Consider the following 26,951-nt stretch of genomic DNA (forward strand, 5'->3'; position numbering starts at 1 on the left):
CATCCTGTATCGGCGTGAATGTAAATGGATGCACATCCTGGATACTGTGAATCATGGACTGAACCAGGGCTTTAAGTGGGCCAGGTCGCGCCTTTGCTGAGCACCGGCAGTGCTAAAAAGCAGGTGCTGAAGCGAGTCTCTATCGAGCTCTCCATTTTTACCATCACCCTCCGGGTGGAAAAAAAATCTCAACTCTGCAGCAGTACCAGCCTTCACTGCCTTTGGGGTAACTTCGAAGAGACTCGTTAAAGTTCTTTCACAGTCTCATAATTTCAGAACTGAAGGGTTGTCATATTACATTCAACGAAGTCATAGTTGTTGCTTATGCAACTAGCAACCATTGACAAAGCCAATATGTTTTGGTTGCTGTAGGTGTATTGTTACTTGTATTATATATCTGGATGGAATGACAGAAACAGCAAAATACCAGTCGTGCGGCACATTATGGTAAGCACAGATTTTTTGCTTATGTGTTTGAAGCCATGCCCTTAATTACATTGGCCACTCCCCATTGAGAGACGCCCCACAGTTTTTTCGTCCCACATAAAGCCCTGGGGTGAACTAATATGAAGAGATCACAAGACAGGTGTCTCTCCTAGACAGGGGCTGACCGCATAGTTTCTAGTATCATACCTATTTCTATTATACTGTGTTTTGTTGGTCTCTCCGTGTGATGTCAAACTATCCATATATTATCATGAGTTCTCATACAGAATGATAGGTGCCTTTTGTAAAACATACCAAGGCTTACATTATCGCACCTTTTTTTTCACTAACAAATTGTGTTCATCTCTTCTCTCCTATTGTAATTCTATTTGTGTGGAGCGACCTGTCCTCAGGTCACTCCACATGCCGCACGGCTCCTCCTGGGTGCCCGTGACTCTGCCCCACTGCTGCCGCTGCCGGGAGCTCGCCCCTGGTGACTGTGTGCATTTTGCGTTCTACACTGCACCGCTAATTTTGTGTTTTCTTCCACCTTGGCATTTTATTTTTGTATCTTGTTTTTTCCGTTCTCAGGCGTTCCTTTGTGCTCCTTTGTGCCCTCTGTGCCCCCCCCGCTCCCCGCTTCCCGCCGCTGCTCCCCTGCGGCCCCGCCCCCTTTTGCCTTCTGTGTCCCATGCCCTCGCCCATTGGCCGCCCCGCTCCCGCCTCCCAGCTGCTCCTCCCTCCCACTTGGCCTCTTATGGAGGTCGACGCGCGGCTGTGACTGTGACCTGTCCTCAGGTCGCCCCACACGCCGCACGGCTCCTCCTGGGTGCCCGTGACTCTGCCCCACTGCTGCCGCTGCCGGGAGCTCGCCCCTGGTGACTGTGTGCATTTTGCGTTCTGCACTGTACCGCTAATTTTGTGTTTTCTTCCACCTTGGCATTTTATTTTTGTATCTTATTTTCCGTTCTCAGGCATTCCTTTGTGCTCCTTTGTGCCCTCTGTGCCCCCCCGCTCCCCGCTTCCCGCCGCCCCCTTTTGCCTTCTGTGTCCCGTGCCGTCGCCCATTGGCTGTCCCGCTCCAGCCTCCCAGCTGCTCCTCCCTCCCACTTCGCCTCTTATGGAGGTCGACGCGCAGAAGCGCAGCGGACGTGCTCAGCGGGCGCGCCGCCGGCGTGCCGAGGGCACGCCAAAGGCAAGCCCGTCTGCGCCCGTCCGCGCCTGGACTGCGCCCAGTGCCAGAACCCCTGTCCCCCATGCCCCCCGCAATGCCAGACTGCACTATGACTCCAGCACCCTCCACGCACTCAACCCCGGACGATACTACCCCTGCTACCAGGCCATCCTGAAGCACACCTAAGGGCCTTTCACCGGCCGGGACTGCATATTCACCAGCATCCAGCTCACCAAAGCACCCAACAGAGAACCCAACCACCTCCGCTGCATCCTCCTCAACACCCGCTCCGCTCGCAAGCACACCATCGAACTCTGGGACCTCCTAGATTCCATCACCCCCGACGTCGCCTTCCTGACGGAGACCTGGTTGAACACCACCTCAGCGCCAGACATCGCCATTGCCATCCCACAGGGCTACAAGATCTCCTGCAGAGACCGTGCCAACAGAGTTGGAGGGGTAATCGCCATCGTCCACAAAGACACCCTCAGAGTCTCGACCAACACTGACGAAACCCTCACCACGGCCGAGCACATGCACTTCCAGATCCACACCGACCCCAACACGACTCTCAGAGGAACACTCGTCTACAGACCACCCGGACCAAGACCACAGTTCAGCGACACCATCGCCGACCTCGTCAGCACCCACGCCCTTGCCTCCACGGACTACATCCTCCTCGGGGACCTGAACTTCCACCTCAAGAACAACAACGACGCCAACTCCACCGCCCTGATCGACAACCTCGCCAACCTCGGACTCAAACAGCTCGTGACTACACCCACCCACGCCGCTGGACACACGCTGGACCCCATCTTCTCCGCGAGCCCCCACGTCTCCTTCGACCACACCACCGTACCCCACTGGACCGACCACAGATGCGTCCACTTCACCTTCAGGAAACCCACCACACACCACTGAACCCAACAGCTGCCACGCTGCTGCTGGAGCAAGGTCACCAAAGATCAACTGGCCACCACCCTCGCCCTGAGACCACCCGCCGACCCCAGCGACCCGGACTCCGCCGCTACCAACCTCAAACAGTGGATCAGCGGCTGCACCAACACCCTCACCCCTCTCAAGATCACCACTACCAACCACACCATCAAGAAAGCCGCATGGTTCACTGAGGACCTCCGGACCTCCAAGCACACCTGTCGGAAGCTTGAGAAGAAATGGCTCCGCGACCGATCTGCAGACAGCCTCACAGCCCACAAGAACGCCACCCGCAGACACCACCAACTCATCCGTACCGCCAAGAGGACCGCCTTCAAGGACCGCCTAGACAACAAGGCACACAACACCACAGAGCTCTTCAGCATCGTGAAAGAACTCTCCAACCCCAGCTCCAACACCAACGACATCCCCCATCACAAGAATTGTGCGACTCCCTGGCCACCTTCTTTCACCGCAAGATCACCGACATCCACGACAGCTTCAACTGCGACACCCCCGCCCACCACCAAGACCACCATCCCCACGACCTCCACCCACACCAGTCGCCTGACCACCTGCTCCAGAGTCAGCGACGAAGACACCATCAAAACCATGAACTCCATCCACTCCGGATCCCCTTCCGACCCGTGCCCTCACCACATTTTCAACATTGCCAGCACAACCATCGCACCCCACCTCCGGAAAACAATCAACATCTCCTTCGAGTCAGCTTCCTTCCCGGAAAGCTGGAAGCACGCCGAGATCAACACCCTGCTGAAAAAACCCAAGGCGAACCCCAAGGACCTCAAGAACTTCCGGCCCATCTCCCTGCTTCCATTCCTGGCAAAAGTGACAGAGAAGATTGTCAACAAACAGCTAACCCGCTACCTAGAAGACAACAACATCTTGGACCCCTCCCAATCCGGCTTCCGCAGCAACCACAGCCCTCATCGCCGCCACCGACGGCATCAGGATCCTTATGCACAAAGGAGAAACACCCGCCCTCATCCTCCTGGACCTGTCAGCTGCCTTCGACAAAGTCTGTCACCGCACCCTATCAGCACGCCTCCATGACGCCAGAATCCAAGAGACAGCACAACCTCAACATCATCTCCTACGCCGACGACACCCAGCTGATCATATCCCTCACCGAAGACCCCCACACCGCCAAAGCCAACCTTCACAGAGGAATGAAGGCCGTCGCCGACTGGATGAAGGACAGCAGACTAAAGCTGAGCTCAGACAAGACGGAGGTCCTCATCCTCGGACCCACCCCATCAGCCTGGGACGACTCCTGGTGGCCCACATCGCTAGGCACAGCCCCGGAACCCACCGACCACGCACGCATCCTGGGCATCATCCTCGACTCCACCCTCTCCATGACCAAGCAACTCAACGCCGTCTCCACGTCCTGTTTCAACACCCTCCGGATGCTCCGCAGGATCTTCAAATGGATCCCTCCCGACACGAGAAAAACTGTCACCCAGGCCCTCATCACCTGCAGACTCGACTACGGGAACGCCCTCTACTCAGGAACAACAACCAAGCTCCTGAGACGACTACAACGAATCCAGAACGCCTCGGCACGACTGATCCTCGACATCCCCTGACATAGCCACATCACACCCCACCTGAGAAGCCTACACTGGCTCCCCGTCAACAAGAGAATCACCCTCAAACTCCTCACCCACGCACACAAAGCACTACACAACACCGGATCAACATACCTCAACAACCGGCTCAGCTTCCACACCCCCTCCCGCAACCTCCGCTCTGCCACCCTCGCCCTCGCCACAGTCCCTCGCATCCGGAAAACCACCGCCGGCGGCAGATCCGTCTCCTACCTCGCCGCCAAGACCTGGAACGCTCTCCCTACCAGCCTACGACAGACCCAGGACCTGCTGGCCTTCAGACTTCTCAAGACCTGGCTCTTCAATCAGTAGCAGCCCCCCCCCCCCAGCGCCTTGTGACCCTCATGGGTATGTAGCACGCTTTACAAATGCAGTGATTGATTGATTGATATTTGTTGTGACTTCATAATACGGTGGCCTTAGACGTTATTGATGTGGTGTTGAGCTATTTACATAGGATTCTAAGTGTCTTTCTACTTACTCCACACAAAGTTACACAAAAATGTCTGTGTTTGTTTGCCATTTCTTGCATTTCTACATAAAACAATAGAATGTTGTTTACTGATGCTTTATATAAATTATGATATATGGCAATTTATTGTATAACAGACTTTTGCACTAATTCTCTTGGGCCAACGTAAAATGATTTTTGTATGTATTCTATTGTAGCTGTTCGCAATGAAGTTTTTTTTGTGACTATTCAGTAGTTACTTTGTATGATGAATGATATGTTACCAGATAACACACTCTCTCATGAATATCCCGGTTTCTTTTACTCACATCGGGCCCGATTCACAAAAGTAATCTGAGACAAAATCCTAACTTTACGACTTTCAATCAATCAATCAATCAAGCATTTGTATAGCGCGCTACTCACCCAGAGGGTCTCAAGGCGCTTGGGGGAGGGGGGTCCGCTACTGCTCGAACAGCCAGGTCTTGAGTTGCTTCCTGAAGGAGAGGTGGTCTTGGGTCAGGCGGAGGTGGATGGGGAGGGAGTTGTACGTCTTGGCAGCCAGGTAGGAGAAGGATCTTCCTCCTGTTGTGGCTCTTCGGATGTGGGGGACTGCGGCGAGGGCGTGGCTGGTTGATCGAAGCTGGCGGGTGGGAGTGTAGAAGGTCACACGGTCGTTAAGGTATCTCGGGCCTTGGTTGTGGAGAGCTTTGTGTGCGTGGGTGAGGAGTCGGAACGTGATTCTCTTGCTGACGGGGAGCCAGTGCAGGTATCTCAGGTGTACGGAGATGTGGCTGTGTCGGGGAATGTCCAGGATGAGGCGTGCTGAGGCGTTCTGGATGCGCTGGAGTCGTTTCTGGAGTTTGGCTGTGGTTCCGGCGTAGAGGGAGTTGCCGTAGCAATCGGCTGGTGACGAGGGCCTGGGTGACCGTCTTCCTGGTTTCGGTGGGGATCCACCGGAAGATCTTACGTAGCATGCGTAGGATGTTGAAGCATGATGCGGAGATGGCGTTGACTTGTCTGGTCATGGAGAGGGAGGAGTCCAGGACGAAGCCCAGGTTGCATGCGTGGTCTGTTGGTTTGGGTGCGCTGCCAAGGGCAGGGGGCCACCAGGAGTCGTCCCAGGTGGAGGGTGATGATCCCAGGATGAGGACTCCCGTCTTATCTGAGTTCAGTTTCAGGCGGCTGTTCGTCATCCACTCGGCTACGTCTTTCATCCCTTCGTGTAGGTTGGTTCTGGCGGTGGCGGGGTCGTTGGTGAGGGAGAGAATCAGCTGGGTGTCGTCGGCATAGGAGATGATGTTGAGGTTGTGTTGGCGTGCGATGGCTGCGAGGGGGCTCATGTAGACGTTGAAGAGGTGGGGCTGAGTGATGATCCTTGTGGTACGCCGCAGATGACTTCGGTGGCCTCGGATCTGAACGGGGGTAGGCGGACTCTCTGTGTTCTTCCGGCGAGGAAGGAGATGATCCATTCCAGTGCCTTCTCTTGGATACCGATGTTGTTGAGGCGCTGCACTAGGGTGCGGTTGCAGACCGTGTCGAACGCCGTGGAGAGGTCCAGGAGGATGAGGGCCGTTGTTTCTCCGTTGTCGAGCAAAGCTCGGATGTCGTCGGTGGCTGCGATGAGGGCAGTCTCGGTGCTGTGGTTGGCCCGGAAGCCGGACTGCGAGTGGTCAAGGGATCCGTTCGTCTCGAGGAAGGCGGCCAGTTGTCTGTTGACGGTTTTCTCGATGACTTTGGCCGGAAAAGGAAGGAGCGAGATGGGGCGGTAGTTTTTGAGGTCGGTGGGGTCCACTGATGGTTTCTTCAGTAGGGCGCTGAGTTCGGCATGCTTCCAGCTCTCTGGGAAGGTGGCGGTGTTGAAGGAGGCGTTGATGATGTCCCGCAGGTGGGGTGCGATGATAGAGTCGGCCTTGTTGAAGATGTGGTGAGGGCAGGGGTCGGTTGGAGATCCTGAGTGGATGGAGTTCATCGTGCGGATGGTGTCTTCGGTGTTGACTGGGGTCCAGGCGCGGAGGGTGGTGGTGGGGGGCGTTGTTCCGGTCGTAGGGCGCGTTGGCTGTGTGCTGAAACTATTGTGTATGTCTGCGATCTTGCTGTGGAAGAACGAGGCGAGCGAGTTGCAGAGGTCTTGCGAGGGCGTGATGTCGTTGTTTCCGTCGCTGGGGTTCGAGAGCTCTTTGACGATGTTGAAGAGATCCTTGCTGTTGCGGGCGTTGTTGTCCAGTCGTTCCTTGAATGCAGATTTCTTGGTGGCGTGGATCAGCTGGTGATGTCTTCGAGTGGCGAGCTTGAGGGTGGTCATGTTGTCTGTAGTTGGGTCTCTGCGCCAGGCTTTCTCGAGGGCCCGGCAGTTCTTCTTGGAGCTCTTGAGTTCGTCGGTAAACCAAGATGCTTTCTTGGTGCCGGGTCTGGCGGGGGGGTATTGAGTGGAGCAAGGTTGTCTGCGCAGTTGCTGATCCATTTCGTGAGGTTGTTGGCGGCTTGGTTGGGGTTCGCTGATCTGGTGGGGGGGTTCTGGCTCAGGGATGTGGTGAGCTGGTCAGCAGTGATCTTGTTCCAGCTTCTGCGGGGGACCAGTTGCGGGTGGTGGTGAGTCGTGGTCCTTCTGAAGCTGAAGTGGACGCAGCTGTGGTCTGTCCAGTGGAGTCCGGTGGCGTGGCTGAAGGTGATGTCCTTGCTGGAGGAGAAGACGGGGTCGAGCGTGTGGCCGGCGTAGTGGGTGTGGGTGGTCACCAGTTGCTTGAGTCCGAGGTTGGCGAGGTTGTCCAGCAGGGTGGTGGTGTTGCGGTCGTTGTTGTTCTCCAGGTGGAAGTTGAAGTCCCCGAGGAGGATGTAGTCAGCGGAGGGGAGGGCGTGCGGGCTGATGAAGTCGGCGATGTCTTCGCTGAATTGTGTGCGAGGTCCCGGGGGTCTGTAGATGAGGGTGCCTCTGAGGGTGGTCTTGGGGTCGGTGTGGATCTGGAAGTGCAGGTGTTCGGCGGCTGTTAGGGTGACTTCGGAGTTGGTCATGATGCGGATGGTGTTCTTGTGGACGATGGCGATGCCTCCTCCATTCTGGATGGCGCGGTCCCTCCGGGTGATCTTGTGTCCGTCCGGGATGGGGATGGCGATGTCGGGTGCTGAGGAGGCGTTTATCCAGGTTTCCGTGAGGAAGGTGACGTCTGGGCATGTGGCGTCGAGCAGGTTCCAGAGTTCCACTGCGTGCCTGTGGACGGAGCGGGTGTTGAGCAGGATGCACTTCAGGTGCTTCAGGTGGTTGCTGTTGGTGCTTGGCTTGGCGGGTGCGGTACGGGTCCGGATGCAGGATAACTTGCAGGATTGGCAGGTGAAGGGTCCGTGGGTGCGTCTTGGGGTGGCTCTGCAGCAGCCGGGGCTCCGGCCGGTGTTGAGTGCGATGAGAGTGGTGGCGATGTAGGTCTTGCGGGTGGGCTGGCATCTGCGGGGGCCAGGGGGTCTGGCGCTGGGCGCGGGCCAGGCACGGACGGGCGCAGACGGGCTTGCCTTAGGCGCGCCAGCGGTGCGGCCGCTGCGCGGCCTCCATATGCGTGGGAGAGGGAGGGAGGAGCAGCTGGGAGGTGGGAGCGGGGCGGCCAATAGGGTGCGAGGGGGGCGGAGCTATGGGATGCGGCGGCCAATACGGTGCGAGGGGGGCGGAGCTACGGGACTCAGTGGCAGGAATCAGGCGGCGAGGGGGAGACGCGGGGAAAGACAGAAGAAAAAAGGGACACAATCTGGACACCAAAGGAGAGGGGGACAATCAAGGCAGCAAAATACGCAGGTACAGTGGGGGAGAATCACTCACTCGTGGGTACAGAAGAGAAGGAGGGCACAGTCACTCTAACGCAGGCAGACACAATGCAGCAGCGGTCAGTGGTCACACAGGGGGCTGCGTGGCGGTGAGGGGAGCGACCTGCCTGGTAAACAGGGTCAGAGGTCGCTCGCTTTCAGTAGTCACAAAAGGCATTTAGGAGTAGTAAAGTTAGGATTCCTAACTTTACTACTCCAAAATGCCTTTTGTAAATACAGAAAGTCATAAAGTTAGGATTTTGTCTCAGTTTAGGAGTAGTAAAGTTAGGAATCCTTACTTTGCTACTCCTAAATGCCTTTTGTGAATACCGAAAGTCGTAAAGTTAGGTTTTTGTCTCAGATTACTTTTGTGAATCGGGCCCATCGTTGTCATGAAAATATTCTTGAATATTTTTGTCTTTCAATCCCTCGAATTGCACAAACTCTGCCTTGTCACTCGATGATGAGACACACGTTCGAACATGCCGAGACAGGCAGCAGCTAGCGGCTGCATTGCCGGCGTGAAGCAAGCTGCGTACACGTTGACCTCGCCCGTGTCTATTTCTAGACTTTAGTTTTTGCAGGCTCACAGAGACGCCATCCGCTTCCAGGGATATACTGTTGCCAAAGGTATTTATCCTAGCCGAGCCCCCGGTCTGCTGCCTCAGTTTTATTTTTTAATATAAATTAACATTGAGCAATCTTTAATTGGATGCTCTCCTTTCTTTTCAGAGCTAGTTCCTTGATTCAATCTGGGCTACTTGTACACTCACAAAGTATGAAACATGTACAGATATAATTTGGGAATAGTTTTCTCACTCTAAGAAGCCCCTAGGGTGAGTATTCACATTGGAAAACAATGAGTGGCTAGGGCTACAATATAATACTTCATAGTTAATTGGTTGATTTGCAATTTAATTACAGCACTACAACGCTTTGGATCTGATCAGACCACAGAAGGGGCCCTTGTGTTTTTTCTCCGATAAGGCCCATATTAAAGTTACCCAATTGACTGGAATACGGTGGTATTCAGGTGAGCATGACAACCATGTATGAGTGTACCCATTTCACATTACACCTTAACTAAGGTTTTTGATTGGTGTTCTCCTACCTATTTTCTAGGTTACTCCATCTGTCCAGAGGAAGACCCTACAATAAGGTTCACTCAGCTTTTTCACTATCCTGGAGTCGAAACGTCGACTATCCTTTTCCTATTGGCCTGTACTGAAATCGTTGCCCATAGAAAGATAACATAGAATAGTCACACTGTATCTTCAAACAAAGGATGAAAAATATATAAAGCGCTTGTGAATCAGACATGCTTCAGACTATTTGGTTCTATAGGTTGGTGGTATATTTCTTTACCATCTCCTCACTTATTCACAAGCACTTCTTCAAGCACTCACTATCCACCAACCTTGGAGCAACTGTTTTATACAAAAAAATATATGTATATTGTCTAAAGTCATTATAATTTTTTAATTTATTTCGAGTGAATGTGTGTTATTTCATCTGTTGTGATCTTCTTGGGAACATTCAGTTCATTGTACATGTAGATGTTTTCCCCTCAAATTTCTTACTGAGGTTATTGACTATATAGATTGGAGTCATACTTGATTTTCTTATATAAATATTTTCCATTGGAACCAATTTTGTTTATTACTAACAGTGTGGGGCCCCAGCTGTTGCCAGTCGGGATTGCATGTTCCAGGAGCCTTGAGTGCAGGAGGAGGGGTCGCATTCCTTACGCGCTCTATAGCGCCTGTATGTTACCTGCAATGCAGAACATGCGCAAGACGCGCCCAGGTGAAGACCTGGCTAAAAGCTGGCCTGTCTTAGCCCGTCATCACCCGTAAGAGACTGGCCTGGGCCACCCCCTTTTGTCTTCCTTATTTATGATTTATACTGATAAAACCTTCTCCTGGCATGGATAAGAGAAAAATTGTGAGTAGTTCTGCCTCTGTAGCCAGGGTTACCACCATTGACTCCTTTTTGATGCGAGTAGTAGAGGTGATTTAAAAAGAAATTGCCTTAACTGAAAGAAGACTATCGATTGAAGGAAGTGGTTTGCCTGTTTGCAAACAATATGATGGAGTGTCGAGGTCTTATGACTGGACAGTGACTGTGCAGATCGGAATGTTACTTCCCCGTCTAATGAACCCACTGTTAAAGAGAATGAAGGAGGTGCTGTATGGAGGAGCGAGGCCGGGAGTTCTTAAACTGTCAGCACCAAACGGGACATTGCGGCTGACGGGATTGACTCGAAACATATGTGTTAGATTTAAGACTATTTTAAAAGTGCTTTTTAAGTAAGACTCACATTTCTGTTTTTAATGATTTTTACAGATAAATACAGACACAAACCAATGCTTGTATTTATATTTGAAAGGGGAAAAATGCAGAAATATGTCCTTTTGGGACAGACTCTCCATGCTGACCTTCATAAATTCCAGGCCAACCCCTGATCAGATAGATACATTGGTAAGTTAGAAACAGGATGATATTTCTTTAAATACAGGCACATGTTAACATATATTTCTAGTATTATGCTAACATTTATCTCTGTGTGTAATGTTTTGTTATATTTGACTGCTTAATTTGCTAAAATGCGAGTGCATGTTTATTGGAAATATATCATTTTAGGACTCCATTAGCTCTCAAAACACTAAATAAATATGGAGAACTACCAATAAGATGGCCAAAAAGTAAATATGGATAAATAAAGACAGAAATGTTAAAAACAAAATACCATAAAACCGGGGCCATAATCTTAAACCACTGATAGACCACTTAGATACAATCGAATCTAGCTTGGCTAAATTGATCCAGGATAAGGATATTAGTATTCCCGCTGTTGAATCTCTAGTTATTCCTTCTTTTACTAACAGTGCCAATAGTGTCATTGGTAACGTACCTAATAAGGGATCTACTGGCCTCCAAGTGAAGGATAACACAAATATTACCCTCCCGATTCCATCCTGCCAGCCACTGTCTACTCCTCCAAGCTCTCTAATTCCTCCTACCTGCCAGATAAATATGCCTGATCAATTTGTTCCCATTACCTCCAGTGAACGGGTTGTTCCTCCCCAGGAAGAGCCTCTGGGCATGCGTTATTCTTAAAGTGGAGGTTTAATGAATTACCCGCTTACAGCCTGTCCGTATGTTTTAATTTTGACCAATGTCCCTAGACTCAAATTGGTATTGGAAGAGTCAACCAACCTGCTGATTCACAATACTTTATACTGGTTGAATCCCTTGCTATACACTCAAATATTTATGGCCAGAAGGGTTGACTGAATTGGGTCAACCCCCAAAGTATCATGTGGAGATTGCATAGGTTTGAACTTTAGAGAGCCAAAAATTGTATGCAGTCTTCTAGCCCGAACCAATCTCTCTCTCTCTCTCTCTCTGGCTGTCTCTCTCTCTCTCTCTCTCTCTCTCTCTGGACTCACACAATTCTTCCTCTTCCACTGATATATTTTCATAAACCACCTCCTGTTGTGTTGCCTTATACTTCTGCTCCAGCTGTTGCCCCTATTTCAAGATCAAATCTGGTGCATTTTAAACCTGGATCTGCTTGGTTGCCTCTTGCTAACAGATTTACAGTCTTGGAGGATACAGCAGGTTACGATTGACTCACAGATGAACTTGGTGCCAAATTAACGCATATATGTGACGGACAGAATACTTGTCCTATGGAGGCTACTTGTGTGGGGGATTCTTGTTCTACGACTACTGTTAATGTTTTACATGAGTTACACATTAGTAACTTTTTATCAGTTGAGAACAAGATGGCCCCAGTTGCACGGAGGATTATTTTGAGTGTTAAACCTAAGGATATTTCTCAGATTTTAGCTTTTTGTCTTGGAACATCGCAGGAATCCACAGCAAGCTGGTCCTGAAAGACTGGGTGACCCTGATTGAACATTTTGACTTTGTCACGATGAAAGAGACCTAGCCCATAACTCCGCTTGAATGCAATGGTTATTCCTGTAATTCCATCCCTGCAATTCCCTCCTCGTTGGGGCGTCCTAAAGGAGGATTATGGATATGAATTAAACTAGAGGTTAAAGCAAACGGAATCCCCAAACATTTTAATTTCTATGGGATTCAAGTATTAGAGTTGGTTGGTTATAACTGTTTTAAGTTGTTTAGTGTTCATTTTTACAAAAAAGATTTTTTGAGCTCCACTAATAGGAACATCATTGACAAACTTTTGTCCAAATTTAATTCGTCACAGTCTGAATGTAACATGATGATCTGTGGTTACTTCAATGCTAAATGTAATTTTGTAAAATCTGACACTAGTTTCTATTTATCTCATTACAACATGTGCTCTGTGATTGACCCTTCTGGTAGAAGGAGTGTTGAAGTAGGTCATTATCTTTTAGCCCATGATCTTGCAAACATCCATGAATCTGGTTTATGAAACTGAGTCCAGGCTTCCTAAATGTCATGTTAGAGCAGGTGAAACAATAATTAACTATGGGCCAGATGTATGAAACACTTATTTTGCATTCCCTAAATAGCGACTCCTTTAGAAATCGTTTTTTAGGAAATGCAAAATAGTATGTACAAAAATAGAGATTCCCTAATAGTGATTCCTACACAGTAGGAATCACTATTGGGAAAAAGCCATTTAGTTAATGCCAAACCATTCATTCCTATGGGCCTAAAAGCCCATAGGTATGAATGTTTTTGCATTTCATAATTTCCAATGTCCTAATAGGAAATATAAAATGAGGAAATGCTAAAACAAGGGTGACGTTCAGCCTGAGACTCTCTTTGCTGCACCCCAAAATAATGGTGCATATGTAAAGAGCACACAGTGCTTTTTTTAAATTGCACATGCTTACCATCAACTTTGAATCGATGGTAAGAGCATTTCCTAAATGCCCAATTCTCTTTTAGGAAATGCTTTGTACATGTGCATAGTAAATCACAAATAGGAAACCCCTATTTGCACTTTCCTATTTGGGTATCGTAAAATGTGAATTCTACTAGGTAGAATTTGCATTGTGCAATTCCCAAATGGCCTTTGTACATGTCAAAAGGCTATTTTGAATTTCTTAACAGGACGAAATAACTAGTCAGTCTGTTAAGAAATGCTAAATAGCTTCGTAGATCTGGCCCTGTGTGTTTGTAACCTTTGGGCTGACACAGAATTTAGTTAAGTGTGGGGTACTGCGCTCCAGCTTTAGTGACCATAATCCCCTGACAGCTAAATCTACATTTTTGATGGAAATTGTTAGAGGCCCGGTGCAAGCGGTGGAGCAACCGCTGCCCCCACATAATTGGCTCAGGCTTGTCTGACATTTGCCCGACCCAATCAAATATTTGAATTGTTTAATTAAATCGAACCTAGATATTTTTGTTGACCTACTTATCTTGGATTCCTGTTGAAGAGAATGCCTGCAATCAGTTTAAAGTTTTAAGTAGCTTAATACACAGTTCACTGTTTAAGCCCGTTGGTAGGTCTACTTCCCGAACTACCTACTGGTTTGACAGATCCTGTTCTCATTCGAACAGGAATTTGAGGGAAGCTCTGCTATTCCTATAAATCCCACCGTAGTTGTTCAGGCTTGAGTACTCTAAAGAGTCCTTGGGGGTAAAGAAGTGTGAACTTCAAAAGGTAAACTAGGATTGCCTGACCAACGCAGCTTCGCTCAACAATTTGTGTGAATTCTTGAGAGCGGTCCCCGATTTTAAAACACAAAAGTCAACACTGTCCTTAATGAGCAGCCACATCACGGGCGACCAGTCAGTAACTCATTTTAACAACATATTTTGTAGAACCTCTGATGGTGATGATTCTGCTGACCTATCATTTATAAATAATATTACTATAAAAGGACGAAACGCTTTGGCTACCCTGTGGAGAATAAAAGAATAAATAATAAAGGATTGGTTGAAAAAATTCCTTCGTAGCTGTCTGCTATTATACGGGTCCTGTGTCTCAGACTATACAAGCTAGTGTGTGCTGATCACATTTTGGTATATAAATAATATTACTGACAGGGTAAATTTGTCTGTAGTTGAGGTGACTACTGCTCACAATAACAGATCCTCCTATTTACATTTTTCAATGCAGAATAGATATCTGGGCACTTTTGCTCACTTAATCTAGATTTTAGAAACCTTCCCTCCTCATGGTCAAGTTCCACTATTGTCCCGTTTAAAAAAAACATAGCCGTACATACCCATACCGTTAATTAATTCCACTAGCAAAAAAATTGTTGGAGTAATTTTTAACAGATTAGGAGATTGGTGTAATGATAACAACGTTTTACCTCCCTGTCAATATAAGTTTAGAGCAAGATTAGGAATGATGGAACAATGCTTAAATCTTGATGTGATAATCGGTAAATACACCATATCCAAAAGAAACTCTTGTACCGTGCCATTATGGATTTATCGTCTACCATCGCTAGGGTTAATCGCAATAAGATTTTGGGTTATTTTACTGGAGCTGGGGATAGATACTACGATTGTTTATATTTTGGCCTATTTCAATCAAAATCTGACCGCGTGTGTCAGATTTGGCCCAAATGGTGAACTATTCAATCCCCTTAGTTTCCATTGTGGCATTAAGCAAGTTTGTGTTTTAGCCCCATTATTATTTATTCTATATATTATTAAACTCAATAATTTTTTAAGCACTGTTACACATGATGTTTCTTATGCCAACTCTGTTTTTATACCTGTACTGTTGTACTCTGATGACGCTGTACTTTTAGCACAAACTTTAAATGCTTTGAGGCAATCGTTTTCTGAACTTTATGTTGGATTTAGACCTTACAACCAATTATACTAAATCTCAAACCACAGCATGTGGTTCTAAACACTATCTGTTGCGTCATTTACAAGCCCATTGCTCCATCAATGTGTCACTTGTCTAGACGCACCAGCAGCACAGTGTGCTTGCCCATATTTACAAGGCCACATAAAGTCACACTGCATGACTTTTCATGGTCTTGTAAGTATGAGCCCCTTTTACGTATTACTCTGCATGAAGGGGCATTTCATGGGTGTTGCTGTGGGTGTTCATGGAACCTGACACATTCCCAGATTTACAAAGTGTCGTAAACCTGGGAATGCCCCGGAATTCTACGCCTCTGTAGAGGAGGCGTGGGAGTGGTGCAACAAGGAGAAATACTTTTATTTCTCCTCGTTTTTTTATCTTTCTATGTGTGTTGCTTTCTGCAGTACACATAGAAGGACCAAATAACCTTTAATGATTGCACAAAAACAATCATCCCTGCACGATGGTGCAAAGGTGTTTGCATTGGCGTGCAGCTACTGTTTGTGCGCAGAGGAGAAGGGCAGGCATGCGCCATATTTTGTAGATACGGCGCATGCCTGCCCTTCTATTTTGATACTCGGCAGTGCAGCAGGAAGGCTTGCTGCACTGCCATGCGTTAAAATATAGTAAATGAGGCCCTCTATGGGTTAACTGGAACAGCTTAGAAGGTGTCCCTAGAATGCCATATTTTTTATACCAATGGATACTGGGCAGAAAACGCCACATTTAGGAACACAAAATGTAAGCAAGCTATATGCTTCTTGTTAGAAATTGGGTTTCTGGTTATCAGAGGTATGCACCCAGTCCTGTAGTGGAGACAGGGTTTTATGTGCACACATTGCTATGTTAGCATAAGCGCTTTAGAAGTTAAACGCCATTTTGCAACTTTGCAGCTTTTTGCACACAACACTACAGGTAGCTGTTATTACAAGTAAAACTGTTTGCTTGCTTTTTCTTCACATAAGAATGGTCTGTTGTTCACAAGGTCAAATAACAATGTATGCTGTTGAATTCAGGTTGATCGGCCCACGCTCTAGACACAACAAGCACCCAGCTGCAAATATCTGAAACTCGGGTGCCTTTAATATTGCATATGCATGCATGATTCAGGCACTTGGAGAAAACCTTTCCAGACACAGAGAACAAAGCTGATCATGTGATGTGATTCACCTAAGCTGATTTTTGAGGTATGGGGTTCCCCATTCAAACCTAGAGACCTTCTATTAGTTTATAAAACTAGTTTACTAGTGAAGGGAGGGTGGTTCACAAGGTATTATAGGACCGGTTTTCCACTATCATTTTTAATATGATTTCTCCCTTCATTTTCTATGGAATTTTAACAATGCTGATGGTTTTATTTCTAATCATTTGTCTGGTTATGTTCGCCAAAGTACTGCACCTTAGAGCACGTAGTTAAAAATAAACATTTTAATCTTTTCCGTGTCTCTGATTACTCTTGTTGTGGACTGATATGAGAATAATAACGAAAAGGTATTTCTGATTCCCACCAATCCTGAGAGTACTCTAAGTCGCTTGTTCTGGGTTGTTTAATCATTGGTAGCTTCAAGATGATATTGAGAACGAATGAGACACTGATGCTAGTCGGATAGGGGTTCTGGGTACTGAGGTGAGTTTTTGGTACACCACAATTCACTGAGGTCCTGGTTTCCTGTGCATAGTTCTGTGCATGAGCAGAATCCCAGCAACAGTCCAAGTAGGAACCACAGCCCTAGTCAGGGTAAGTGTAGTACACACTAAACGTTTACCTGTGGTAACTTGTGGCAGCTTGGCACAGAGCAGTCAAGCTAAATTAAAGAGGCAATGTGTTATGTATTTGTGCACAAACAGTAACACAGTGAAAATACCACAAAAGTACTCCACACCAATTTAGAAAAGCAGGCAATATTTATCTGAGTACAACAATTCCAAAAGGACAAAAATTCAATATACACAAGTCAAGATATGAGTTTTGCAAGATCAAATCAAATTGCAGTGCTTAGGAATCGATAGCTCCAACTTGGGCTATCTGGATGCCCTTAACTGGGTCAAATCCAAATGTCCAGTCCAACCGCGATGGAGCATGGGCTGGATGCAGGAGTCACGCAGACCCACTGATAGTTTCTGCAAATCGTCAATGCTCGGAGATGATGCATTGAAAAACGGAGGTGGTACGTCACTGTCTAAGACGATGCTTCGTTGGTGAAAAGCTGAGCAGCCCTGGGAATGCGTCAGGGACAGTGTGTTGCAAATGTCGGCGATAATTTGCCTAGAACTCACACAACATCAGTGATTAAAAGGTGCTGCGTCGGCAAAGTTGGGGCTGCATTGTAAGCTGAAATTGTTGCGTCACGCACTCAGCAAGTGGTTTCCATGGCTTTGGTGCGGGCAGCGGCGATGCCGCAATTTCACAGGGAATGCTTCAGTTCTGAACAGAACTTCAATGTCGTTGTGCTGGTATCGTGTCTTGGGTTGCAGCACCAAACACTCACTTCCAAGAGCCCAGGACTGGATTTGGTACCGCTTGGCACAGCAGGACTCACAGTAGAGGAGCCCAGGTGCTGGTAGCAAGATGCAGGTGAAGTCTTTGATATTCTTGAGACTTCACAAATAGGAGGCCCAACAGGCCTTTGGAGAACCTTTAGAATTGCAGGATATAGAGAGTCAAGTTCAGTCCTCTCAGCCCCAGGGAAGAAGCAGCAAGCCAACACAGCAAAGCAAGCAGCAAAGTGGCAGTCCCCCCAGGCAGCACAACAGCTCTTCTTCCTGGTAGAATTTCCTTGGTTCTAGTAGGGTTCTGAGTATATGGTACCAGAGGTCCAGTAATTATACCCATTTTGGCCTTTGAAGTAGGGAAACTTCAAGGAAAGGAAGTTGTAGTGCACAAGCCCCTGCCCTTCCTTTCCCTAGCTCCATACACACTGCAGGGGGGTATGCAACTATTTATGTGGGGACAGGCACAGCCCAATTCAGGTGCAAGTGTCAGCTACTCCCTCTCACTCTAGCTCAGGAAGACCCGTCAGCCTGGTAATGAGCCATCAGGGTATGCAGGGCACACCTCAGCTCCCTTTTGAATGACAGTCTCAAGGGAATTTACAAAGCCATGCTGTCACACAACCCAGACGTGTATTTCAGAGGCAGGCAGGCACAGAATGGTTAAAGTAAGAAAATGCCAACTTTCTAAAAGTTTTACCATAACCAGAGTCTGGCTGTGATTATTCAACTATTGTCTTTAAAATAGCCAGGTCAAGTAAGTTAATTTTCTTGGCTTGGTTATTCTAAAGATGATGGTTGAATGATCACAGCCAGACTCTGGTTATGGTAAAAGTTTGATGAGGCCCAATTTGGCTGTGTATAAAAGGGCCCAACCCCTAATTACTTAACATTCTAAAAGTGTTATTTTCAGACCTGCTATCTAAAAAAGAACTTCACTAAAAAGATGTGCTTTTAAATTGTGAGTCCAGAGACACCAAACGTATTCTTCCTACCTTTTCTCAATTGGAAGCTGCTTTTGTAAAGTGTTACAAGGCAGCTCCAATGCTAAGCTATGGCAGAGGTATGCCTTGTTGTAGCGTAATTGTTTATTATCTTGCAATACTTTAGGATGGGATACATGTAGGCTGCTAGTCCTGCTTGACGTATACACCCTCTCTTGGATCACAGATAATGGAAGGAATCATAGAGGGTGGCCCTTCAGCAGGATTTTGCATATTACTGTGTAAACATGTGCTGCACTGTCAACAAAACAATAGCAATATTATCTTGAATCATAGCAGCCCTAATTAATTTTTTCTAGTGTACCACAGCTAAGCATGTTATGGTCTAGCTTCACACCGCAGCTGTTGCCAGTCAGTTATGTGAGAATCACCAGGAGAGGGGTTTTAGTTCCACCCGCATGTTGGGAACCAAGAGTACATGGAGTTGTGTGCATCCACAAAAAAGTGCTTGCTCTCCACTCAGCTCTGATTATTTTAATTTTTATACAGCTGTCTTAGCTTGAACTTTCAGGGGCACACATGACACTGTAATGCTGTTAAAGTGTTTTTGACTAAATCATTCTTGGTGTTTTTCTCAGCCAACAGCACAGATGGAAGGAGGGCAGTCATTAACCTATAAAGAATGTTAGGTCTGGCTTGACAGTGCAACTGTCACTTCAATTCTTAACCTATACCAATATTATTCTACAGTTCTTTGCTTCTACACAAAAGCATATTCATACCCATGCTATCTACATGTAACTCTTCACAGTACCATACAACATTGGTCTAAATTCAGACCTATTGGCAATGCCAATTCCTGTTAGCATATGGGGCATTAGTACACACATTAAACAGTAAATGGACACTAGAGCAAAAAAGCCACCGCAACCTGATCTCCTGCAACTCCTATTCATGATGGGAGCTGGCCGTGAGCTGGCACTTAGTTTTACAAGTCTAAAATAAAATCATGAAAATCAACCTTAGGCAAACTGTAAAACTAACTTAGGAAAGGGAACTAGCAAACAAAGAGTGGGAAGCAGTTCTAATGTACACACAGAAGGTCTCTAGCAACCCCCTTTTTAAGTACTATCAGTTCAATTATCTTCATCAGACGTACTTAAGTCCCAAAAACTAAATAAGATAATTGACTTAGAAACCCTGGTGTCCCCTGATGTAATTCCCCAGTGGAAGATAATTTGCATGTGGTGTGGAGTTGTCCCTTAACCACTAGATACTAGGAGCACAGAACCATAGATCTTGCAACTACCTTAAGCAGGGAAGGGCTTGTAAAGCCGGGATCTGTTCACTGGATCTGTTTGAGCATCTGAGGCCTAAAGAAGGTAGGTAACATTTTTTAGATCTAGGGCTGATGCTGGCTAAGAGGGTGAAAGCAATGACTTGGATGACAGAGAGATGGCCCTCATTTACCAGATGGATGAGTGAAGTTGTGAAATGGGCTGAAGCTGAGGTTGTGATGCTAAGAGGGGAACAAGCCTGAGAATTAAGAAAGGACCCAATAGCATACCTATGGGACGACGTATTACATAATTTTGAAATTGGGCTGTAGGAAGCAGATATGAATGAACTGGTGAGGTGAAAAGCCCAATGCTGTTTGCAGTTCTGTGGTTGTGGCAGTGTTCAACTGTATGTTTGAGATTAGAACTGCACTCATACACTGGGGCCCAGCAGGTCAGCGTGCTAGACATGCTCCTCCCACTATGACCACCTGGACTTATGCAGAATAATGCTCTCACAGAGACCACAAGTTGTTATGGTTATTTCGTGATTTCTATAAATTAAGACTAATGTTCCACAAATGTAAACTCCAACGCAGTGATAGGGAGTAATGACGGAGAAAGGAGATTGGTGTATTGAAAAGTTGACATGATCTATGAAGGTACAAATATTTGTAATAAAATCTCCATATGGAAATTTTAAAAAGTAGGCAAGCAGTTTAAAGGAAATAATCCTCTGATCTGTGGTAGCACAGTACACAGTGACTATCCTATTGAGTGAACTGAAATTCAATTATATTTAATCTTCTTTTTCCCTTCTAAACCTGCATTGACCATTCACTCTTGCCTGGGTCTCCACGTGGCCCATTAGTACCAGATCTTCGCTCCAATATGCAAAAAAGTGTAGCCCATCCCATGCTATGAGCTCCAAAAATAATGCTTTATAGACCCTTCCCTCTTCTATCCCTCCACTATACTTTTCAATCTAACTACTAGACTTACATGTCCATTGCTCAAATTTATTTCATATTTCCCAATACCATTTCTCCACTAATCATGTTGGGTTCCGGAGTAGCGTGCTTCCCACCGAAAAGAGCTTCAACACCTCATCAGGGATAGCAAGCGCTATATAAATGCAAACCCTTCCCTCTTCTATCCCTCCACTATCCTTTTTCAATCTAAATAACAAACTCACTTGTCCACCGCTCAAATTAATTTCATATCTCCCGATCCTAACTCACTATTAATCCTCTTTGGGTTCCGGAGTAGTGTGCTACTCACCGAAAAAAGCGCGTTGATGACTCGTCAGGGGTAGTAAGTGTTATATAAATGCAATTACAATTACAATTAGTGCTGTTGTGTCTCCCCGCTTGTTCCAGGGTTCCCATTTCTTTCCTCAGCTCTTATTTGAATCTCTCCTCCCAAGTTCCAAGTTTGTGTAAATTAGTTCACTACTGGCAGAACATTTTCATTTCTACTCCTTTAATGTAAGGTCCTGTGTGAGCAGTCTACTCCTCAGCCTTTTGTCGCCAACACAGATGTTGTGTCAGAGTCTAAAGCACCTTTGCTCTTTAAATATTATCCCTGTGCTTCTTTCATGAGATGATCTTTTTTAGGATCCTCTTTTAGTGCCAGGATATGGACCTTAGAGATATTCCCTAGAAGACTGATGTTGTGTCTTCACGTGCTAAATATATAGTTTGCTCATAAACTCATTCTCCACCTCTTGAACCAAACGTTTCAGCAGCTTCATTGAAAAAACAACACATCATTCAGTTTACTCGCATAAATGCTAAGTTCTCCAAGAAGTATTACTTTGTTAAGTGTTCATCACCATTATATATATTAAAAAGAGATAAATCCATAAATATACAATTATTTTAAGAAAATTGAAGAAAGCTCACCTGTTGAATCTTGCGCCCACTCATTGAGGAACTCCTATCAATTATAAATATGATGTTCTTGGGTATTGGTGGAATATTTTCAGGTGCAAAAAAATGCACAAAATACCCATTAACAATCTATAAAACAGAAAAAAGTGTATCAAAGTACCCAACAAAGTTACGTGAAAATAATATTACCATGTGCTACCCACCTTAAAAAATGTACCTGAATTTCGCCTGCAGAGTTTGTTCGGTCAACATCGTATTTAATGAGGAAGTCCCCATCCAGGAGGGATGTGGGACATTCTGCACAGCTTCTCTGTTCATCAACTGTTGGGCTGAAAGAGACATGGCCCTGTAGAGGAAGGCGGGAAGAATGTTGTGGTCACCATCGCCCATGCTTTATACATGTAATGTGATTGATACAGAATACTGATCGTGGTATTTATTGCATTTCAGAGAGTAGGGTTTGCAACTATAAATTAAAAAAAACAGGAATAGATGCTCACGCTTAAGTTATATGTGAGTGAAGTTGTGAAGGATTTAACGTCACAACTTCAAAAAGATTTTTATGGTAGTTTGCAATGTTACACTTTACAAAGTTGACCAACTTTCCATAACCAAAAGCTTTAAAATAGTTATTCTGGAAATATTTTCTGGATTCATACTTATGCCATGTTATGCGGAAACACTTCTGCAGGTTGATTCCAAATAGTGGGCTATTGACTGTGTAAAAATGGCTGCGGTTTCACTTTTTCTCCCACATGAAAAAGGTCTCCCAGCATCCCCACCGAATGTAGGTGTTTCCAGCACATTCCCACCCTCGACTGGTATTTATTCCAGGCTTTGACAGGTTTATACCTGCTACTATCACTAAAGTCAGAATAGCCCACTAATATGTTTGTGAATACCCACAAACTTAAACTTACAAGTGGGGGGCGCGCGCACGCGTATGTGCGTGTGTCGCTCTTGCCTACTGTAGGAATACCCATATCTACTATTACACCATTGTGGAGTTATTTTATGCAAGGCTATATCTATTTGCCAGTGAAAACTCACTTCCTGTCCTGAGCAATAGTTTTTTTTCTCACCTCTTTGCCTGCGACGGACTTTTTCACAGTTTCTTTTAATTGATTAGTCAAAAAGGATGCCTCTGCTTCCAAGAATGTGATGGTCTGTGTCTCCGAAATGTGAATTTCGATCTAAATGGTGTAGGAAGGAGCAGAAGCATACATTAAAGACAATCTTTTCACAGGAGAGCAGTTTTAAAATGTAAGACTAAAGCAAAGGGAAGGATATAAAACAACCATCTCAAAAGAAGTAAGTACATGAATATGATGTGATTGATTCATATACTCAGTCAGAACTAAGTACAACAACCCATCCAGAGCGTCACATTATCTTAGAAGTAAATTGTGTTTGGCGGGAACGTCCCTTTTTAGAGTTGTGCTGCACGGTGATTGCTCTATTACTCCTGGTATGTATTTGATACATGATATAAGAATCTATGAGGGGTGGTTGTAAATCAATACATATGAATATTTTATCAGAAACAGCTCATTTAAATCGCTTTCTATTTTTTTTTTTTTTATTTAGAATTCTAGAATATTTTTTTTCCAACTTTCGGTCGGTCCTGTAAAGAAATCCCTACTGCCATTTGGATAGCTTCACGCTCTAGAAATACCATATACATGCATATTTTTGCTAACAAATTACATTCTTTCCTATTGAATGCCCCCTTCTCACTTTCTCCACTCCTATGGTTTTACATCATCCCTTCTTTCTTTCTTCCCCTTATTCCACCTGCTTTTGTTTTACTGTTTAGCAGAGGGTTCTTTCTCCCTGTTGCCCCGTCTCTTTGCTTCTTTTCCCTTAAGATAAGTGGCAGCCTTAAGTTTCTCATTACCACATTCTAATGGAAGTTGAAGGTATGTTAAGATCGAGTCCAGGGCTTCATTTGTAAAAAAATAATTGCCACGGTCCTTGTTAGGAGGCCACTGCATCTAGCCCTCACCCATTGCCCTGCTAGTCCTGCCAATGACAGCACCAACACAACTACTAACCATCGCACTCCTTCAAGTGTGGACATTTTGACTACCCGAATCTACAGAATTATAGTAGTAGTCATTTTTCTAATGCATATTTAATTATTAAACAACTGTTGTACTGATCTCAAAATTAGAACAGCCCCACCACGTGGCGGACTGTATAAGTGCTGATCTTAACAATTAACTGGCCGTGCTGAGCACCAAAAATCATGGCTCAAATTAAGCACCGACGGCAACTAACTTTCGTAAGAATACGGTTTGCAGAGTATACCAAGAGAAAGGCCCAAAAAATAAAGAAGGTCTTGGGAGCTTGGGAAGGAACGAGAGAGGAAAAACAGGGTATAGTCAAAGACGAAAAAAGCGCGAACAAAAATTGAAAAAATAAATACATACGTGCAGAATTTAAAATGCAAAATATAAATCAGGCAAACAACAACAGAAGAAGAAAAAAGTCAAGGCAAAACAGGCACAACACATAAATAATCCAAGCAGGAATAGGGAAATGTCAGTGACTCAGAGTGTTGCACAAAAAGAATTTTAAAAAAATGTAGTCTTAAAATACACTCCCTCGCAGTCAGTTCACCTTGAAACAGGGAAGCCCTGGAACTTGCTGGCAACCATGTAGGCTTGCTTTAACTCCTTACTGGATTCATTGACAGGTTGCCATGTTATATTGGGAGCATTACTTTTTTCACCCATCAGAGGTCGCTGTGGGCTCTAGACTTCACTCTTTATTGCCCTTCTGGCATTGAGCAACTCCTACTGCACTTGCACTTTGCTTGGCAAGGAGGAGGTGGAGGAGGAACATCGATGAAGACGGAATGCACCAAGTAAATGAATCTCACAAATATAATGGGTTCTCGAGCTTATCAATTGGGAGTGAAGCACAGCTTGTTCACCCACCTCCAGCTTCATTCCAAGAGGCGATCTGGCGACCAAAATTCCCAAGATGTAGGGACACTCAGTTGAAGGGAACGGGCTCAGGTACAGCTGCACCATGACATCTTTCCCCTTGCACCCCCATTGTGCTTTCTCTTTTACATACGACAGGGACATATGTACAAGGAAATGATGCAGTGTGGCACTGCAGCACATTTTACAGCGCCGTGCTGAGTTATTTAAAAAATGCAGGGTTGTGCTGTATTTACAAGAATATGGTGCACCCCTGTGCTGTCCCTTGCGCTAAAAATAGCTGCCTAGTGCCAACACAGACACCCTTGCGCTATAGTGCAAGGCTGTCTGTGTTGCCGGGATGATTGTTTATGTGCAGGGACGTGTCCCTTCCTGCACATAAACAATCAATAATGGTGATTTGCTACTTCTATGAGTGTTGCACACTGCGGCACACATATAAGCAGCAAATTGCCATTATTTAATGTTTGTTTTTGTGCAGGACGAGACCCCTTCCTGCAAAAAAAACATGCTGAAGCACACAAAGAAAAAGCAGAAATGAAGAGAAATAAAAGTTTTCCTCCTCGTTTTGCCAATCTAATGCCTACTTATGCATGGCGTTCATTTTTGGCACTACCTCAGATTTACAGATCCATGTAAATCTGGGGCAGCGTAAAAAAGCAATCACTTTTGCTGTGGAACGCCCACAGCAACACCCGTTGCACGCCCCTTTCACGCAGGTATCTTTACTATATTTACAAAGAGGCGTCAACTCATGCAAAGTGGCTGAATGCCGCTTTTTAAATATGGTGCAGGGCATTGTGCCACCGGAAAGCCAAACAAGTGACATTCCAGTGGCGCAATCCCCTTGAACATGTGCCCCAAAGTGCCTTCTCTCTTTTCCCAATCCCGAAGTATGCCCCCTAATGGAGCTATGCAATGGTGCCTTTCACGGACAACATTACATGAATGTTTTTCCTCAAATGATTCTTGACACGCTTTTCTAGGGGTTGTAAAGGAAACCGGAAGCACCATTGCCTTGAATCACTTATAAAGGTATTGCTCCACTGGCACAGTGCAAATAAAAATAATAAAGAAATTCACTTAGTTGATCTCTGTGTCTCTTCTCCATTTCTCGCACGTTGTCCCTCTGCTCCGCCGTAAGAAGGAAGCACCCAGGTTCCCCAGAGCAAATCACAATGCTGCAATGCAGCGTTGTGGTTGGTCTGAGCGCCGCGGTTCTCGGCTCAGGCGGGGAATGGGAGTCTGGGTATGTTCTCCAGCCAGGCTGTAATGCAGCCTGGGTGGAGAACATGCAAAGTGTGCATGACTGTTTGGCCAGGCCAAGCATTCCAGCCAAAACGCCATGCACACTTTAGAGTGCAGCAATCACTCCTCCTCCCTCGTTTAAAGGAGCCCGGCCACACACCGCCCAAACCTGGCGTCTGGTGGATACTAAAAATAAAATGTTAATAACCTATGTTATTATCATTTATTTATTTCTTTTACACTGCTCTGCGAGAAGTGAGGCGACACTCCTCGCCTTAGCGGAGGACCCACCACTGCTTAATATCCACCCCTCCACACACTGCTGATGCCCAGATGTTGTTGACGTACTGCAACCAGCCCCATACACCTATGGGTAACGTGATGGGAGTGTTGTGGGATGTGAAAAGGCTGAGATCCTAGAGATGCTCAAAGCACTAGGCAGTCTAGAACATGTACTCCCTGGATCAAGATGGGGGAAGGGGTGGTGGGAGTGATTAACTTCCTGCAGCACAATACCTTTCTTGGCATGGAGCATCAGTGTCCATGAACAAAGGTGATGAAGCAGGCCCACCTTCAAAGAGAGCTTGATGAGCATGTCTTTGCCCTCTTTGTGCAGCCCACTGTAGCTCTAGGACACTGGGAGAGACAGTCCTGCACTTGCAACTCCGTTAATTAACAGGGATTAAGATTTGTTCCCCTGGAATGGGAAAATACCACAGAGACCCAGGAATTTCGGGTCCAATTCTCGATGTTTTATTTTCTTTTCCATGGGAATAAGATGCTCACATCCATTAATATATACCAGATTCTTGGACCAGATGGTAAATGTTGTGTGGGTTCCTTTTTTAGCCCTGCATAGGTTGAGAGCAGTGGGAATGGTGGGAGGATAGAGTTTCTTTTACTTCATCTTGGGAGGGCTTTTTCGTCTCCCTCCCATTGA

At 46.1% G+C, this 26,951-nt stretch overlaps 1 protein-coding gene across 2 annotated transcripts in view; it reads right to left on the reverse strand.

Annotated features, from left to right (window-relative positions):
* Positions 1-26,951, reverse strand: part of LOC146797519 (inter-alpha-trypsin inhibitor heavy chain H3-like) — a 415,853-nt gene that overhangs the window by 316,960 nt on the left and 71,942 nt on the right. For both annotated transcript variants that reach the window (XM_085624536.1, XM_085624537.1), the window contains exons 6-8: positions 22,895-23,005; positions 22,030-22,158; positions 21,825-21,941 (exon numbers count right to left, since the gene is read on the reverse strand). In XM_085624536.1, coding sequence (XP_085480662.1) covers positions 21,825-21,941; positions 22,030-22,158; positions 22,895-23,005 — 357 coding nt within the window. The remainder of the gene's footprint in view (positions 1-21,824; positions 21,942-22,029; positions 22,159-22,894; positions 23,006-26,951) is intronic.

Source organism: Triturus cristatus, chromosome 9 (genome assembly GCF_964204655.1).
Source record: "Triturus cristatus chromosome 9, aTriCri1.1, whole genome shotgun sequence".
NCBI classification, from domain to species: Eukaryota; Metazoa; Chordata; class Amphibia; order Caudata; family Salamandridae; genus Triturus; species Triturus cristatus.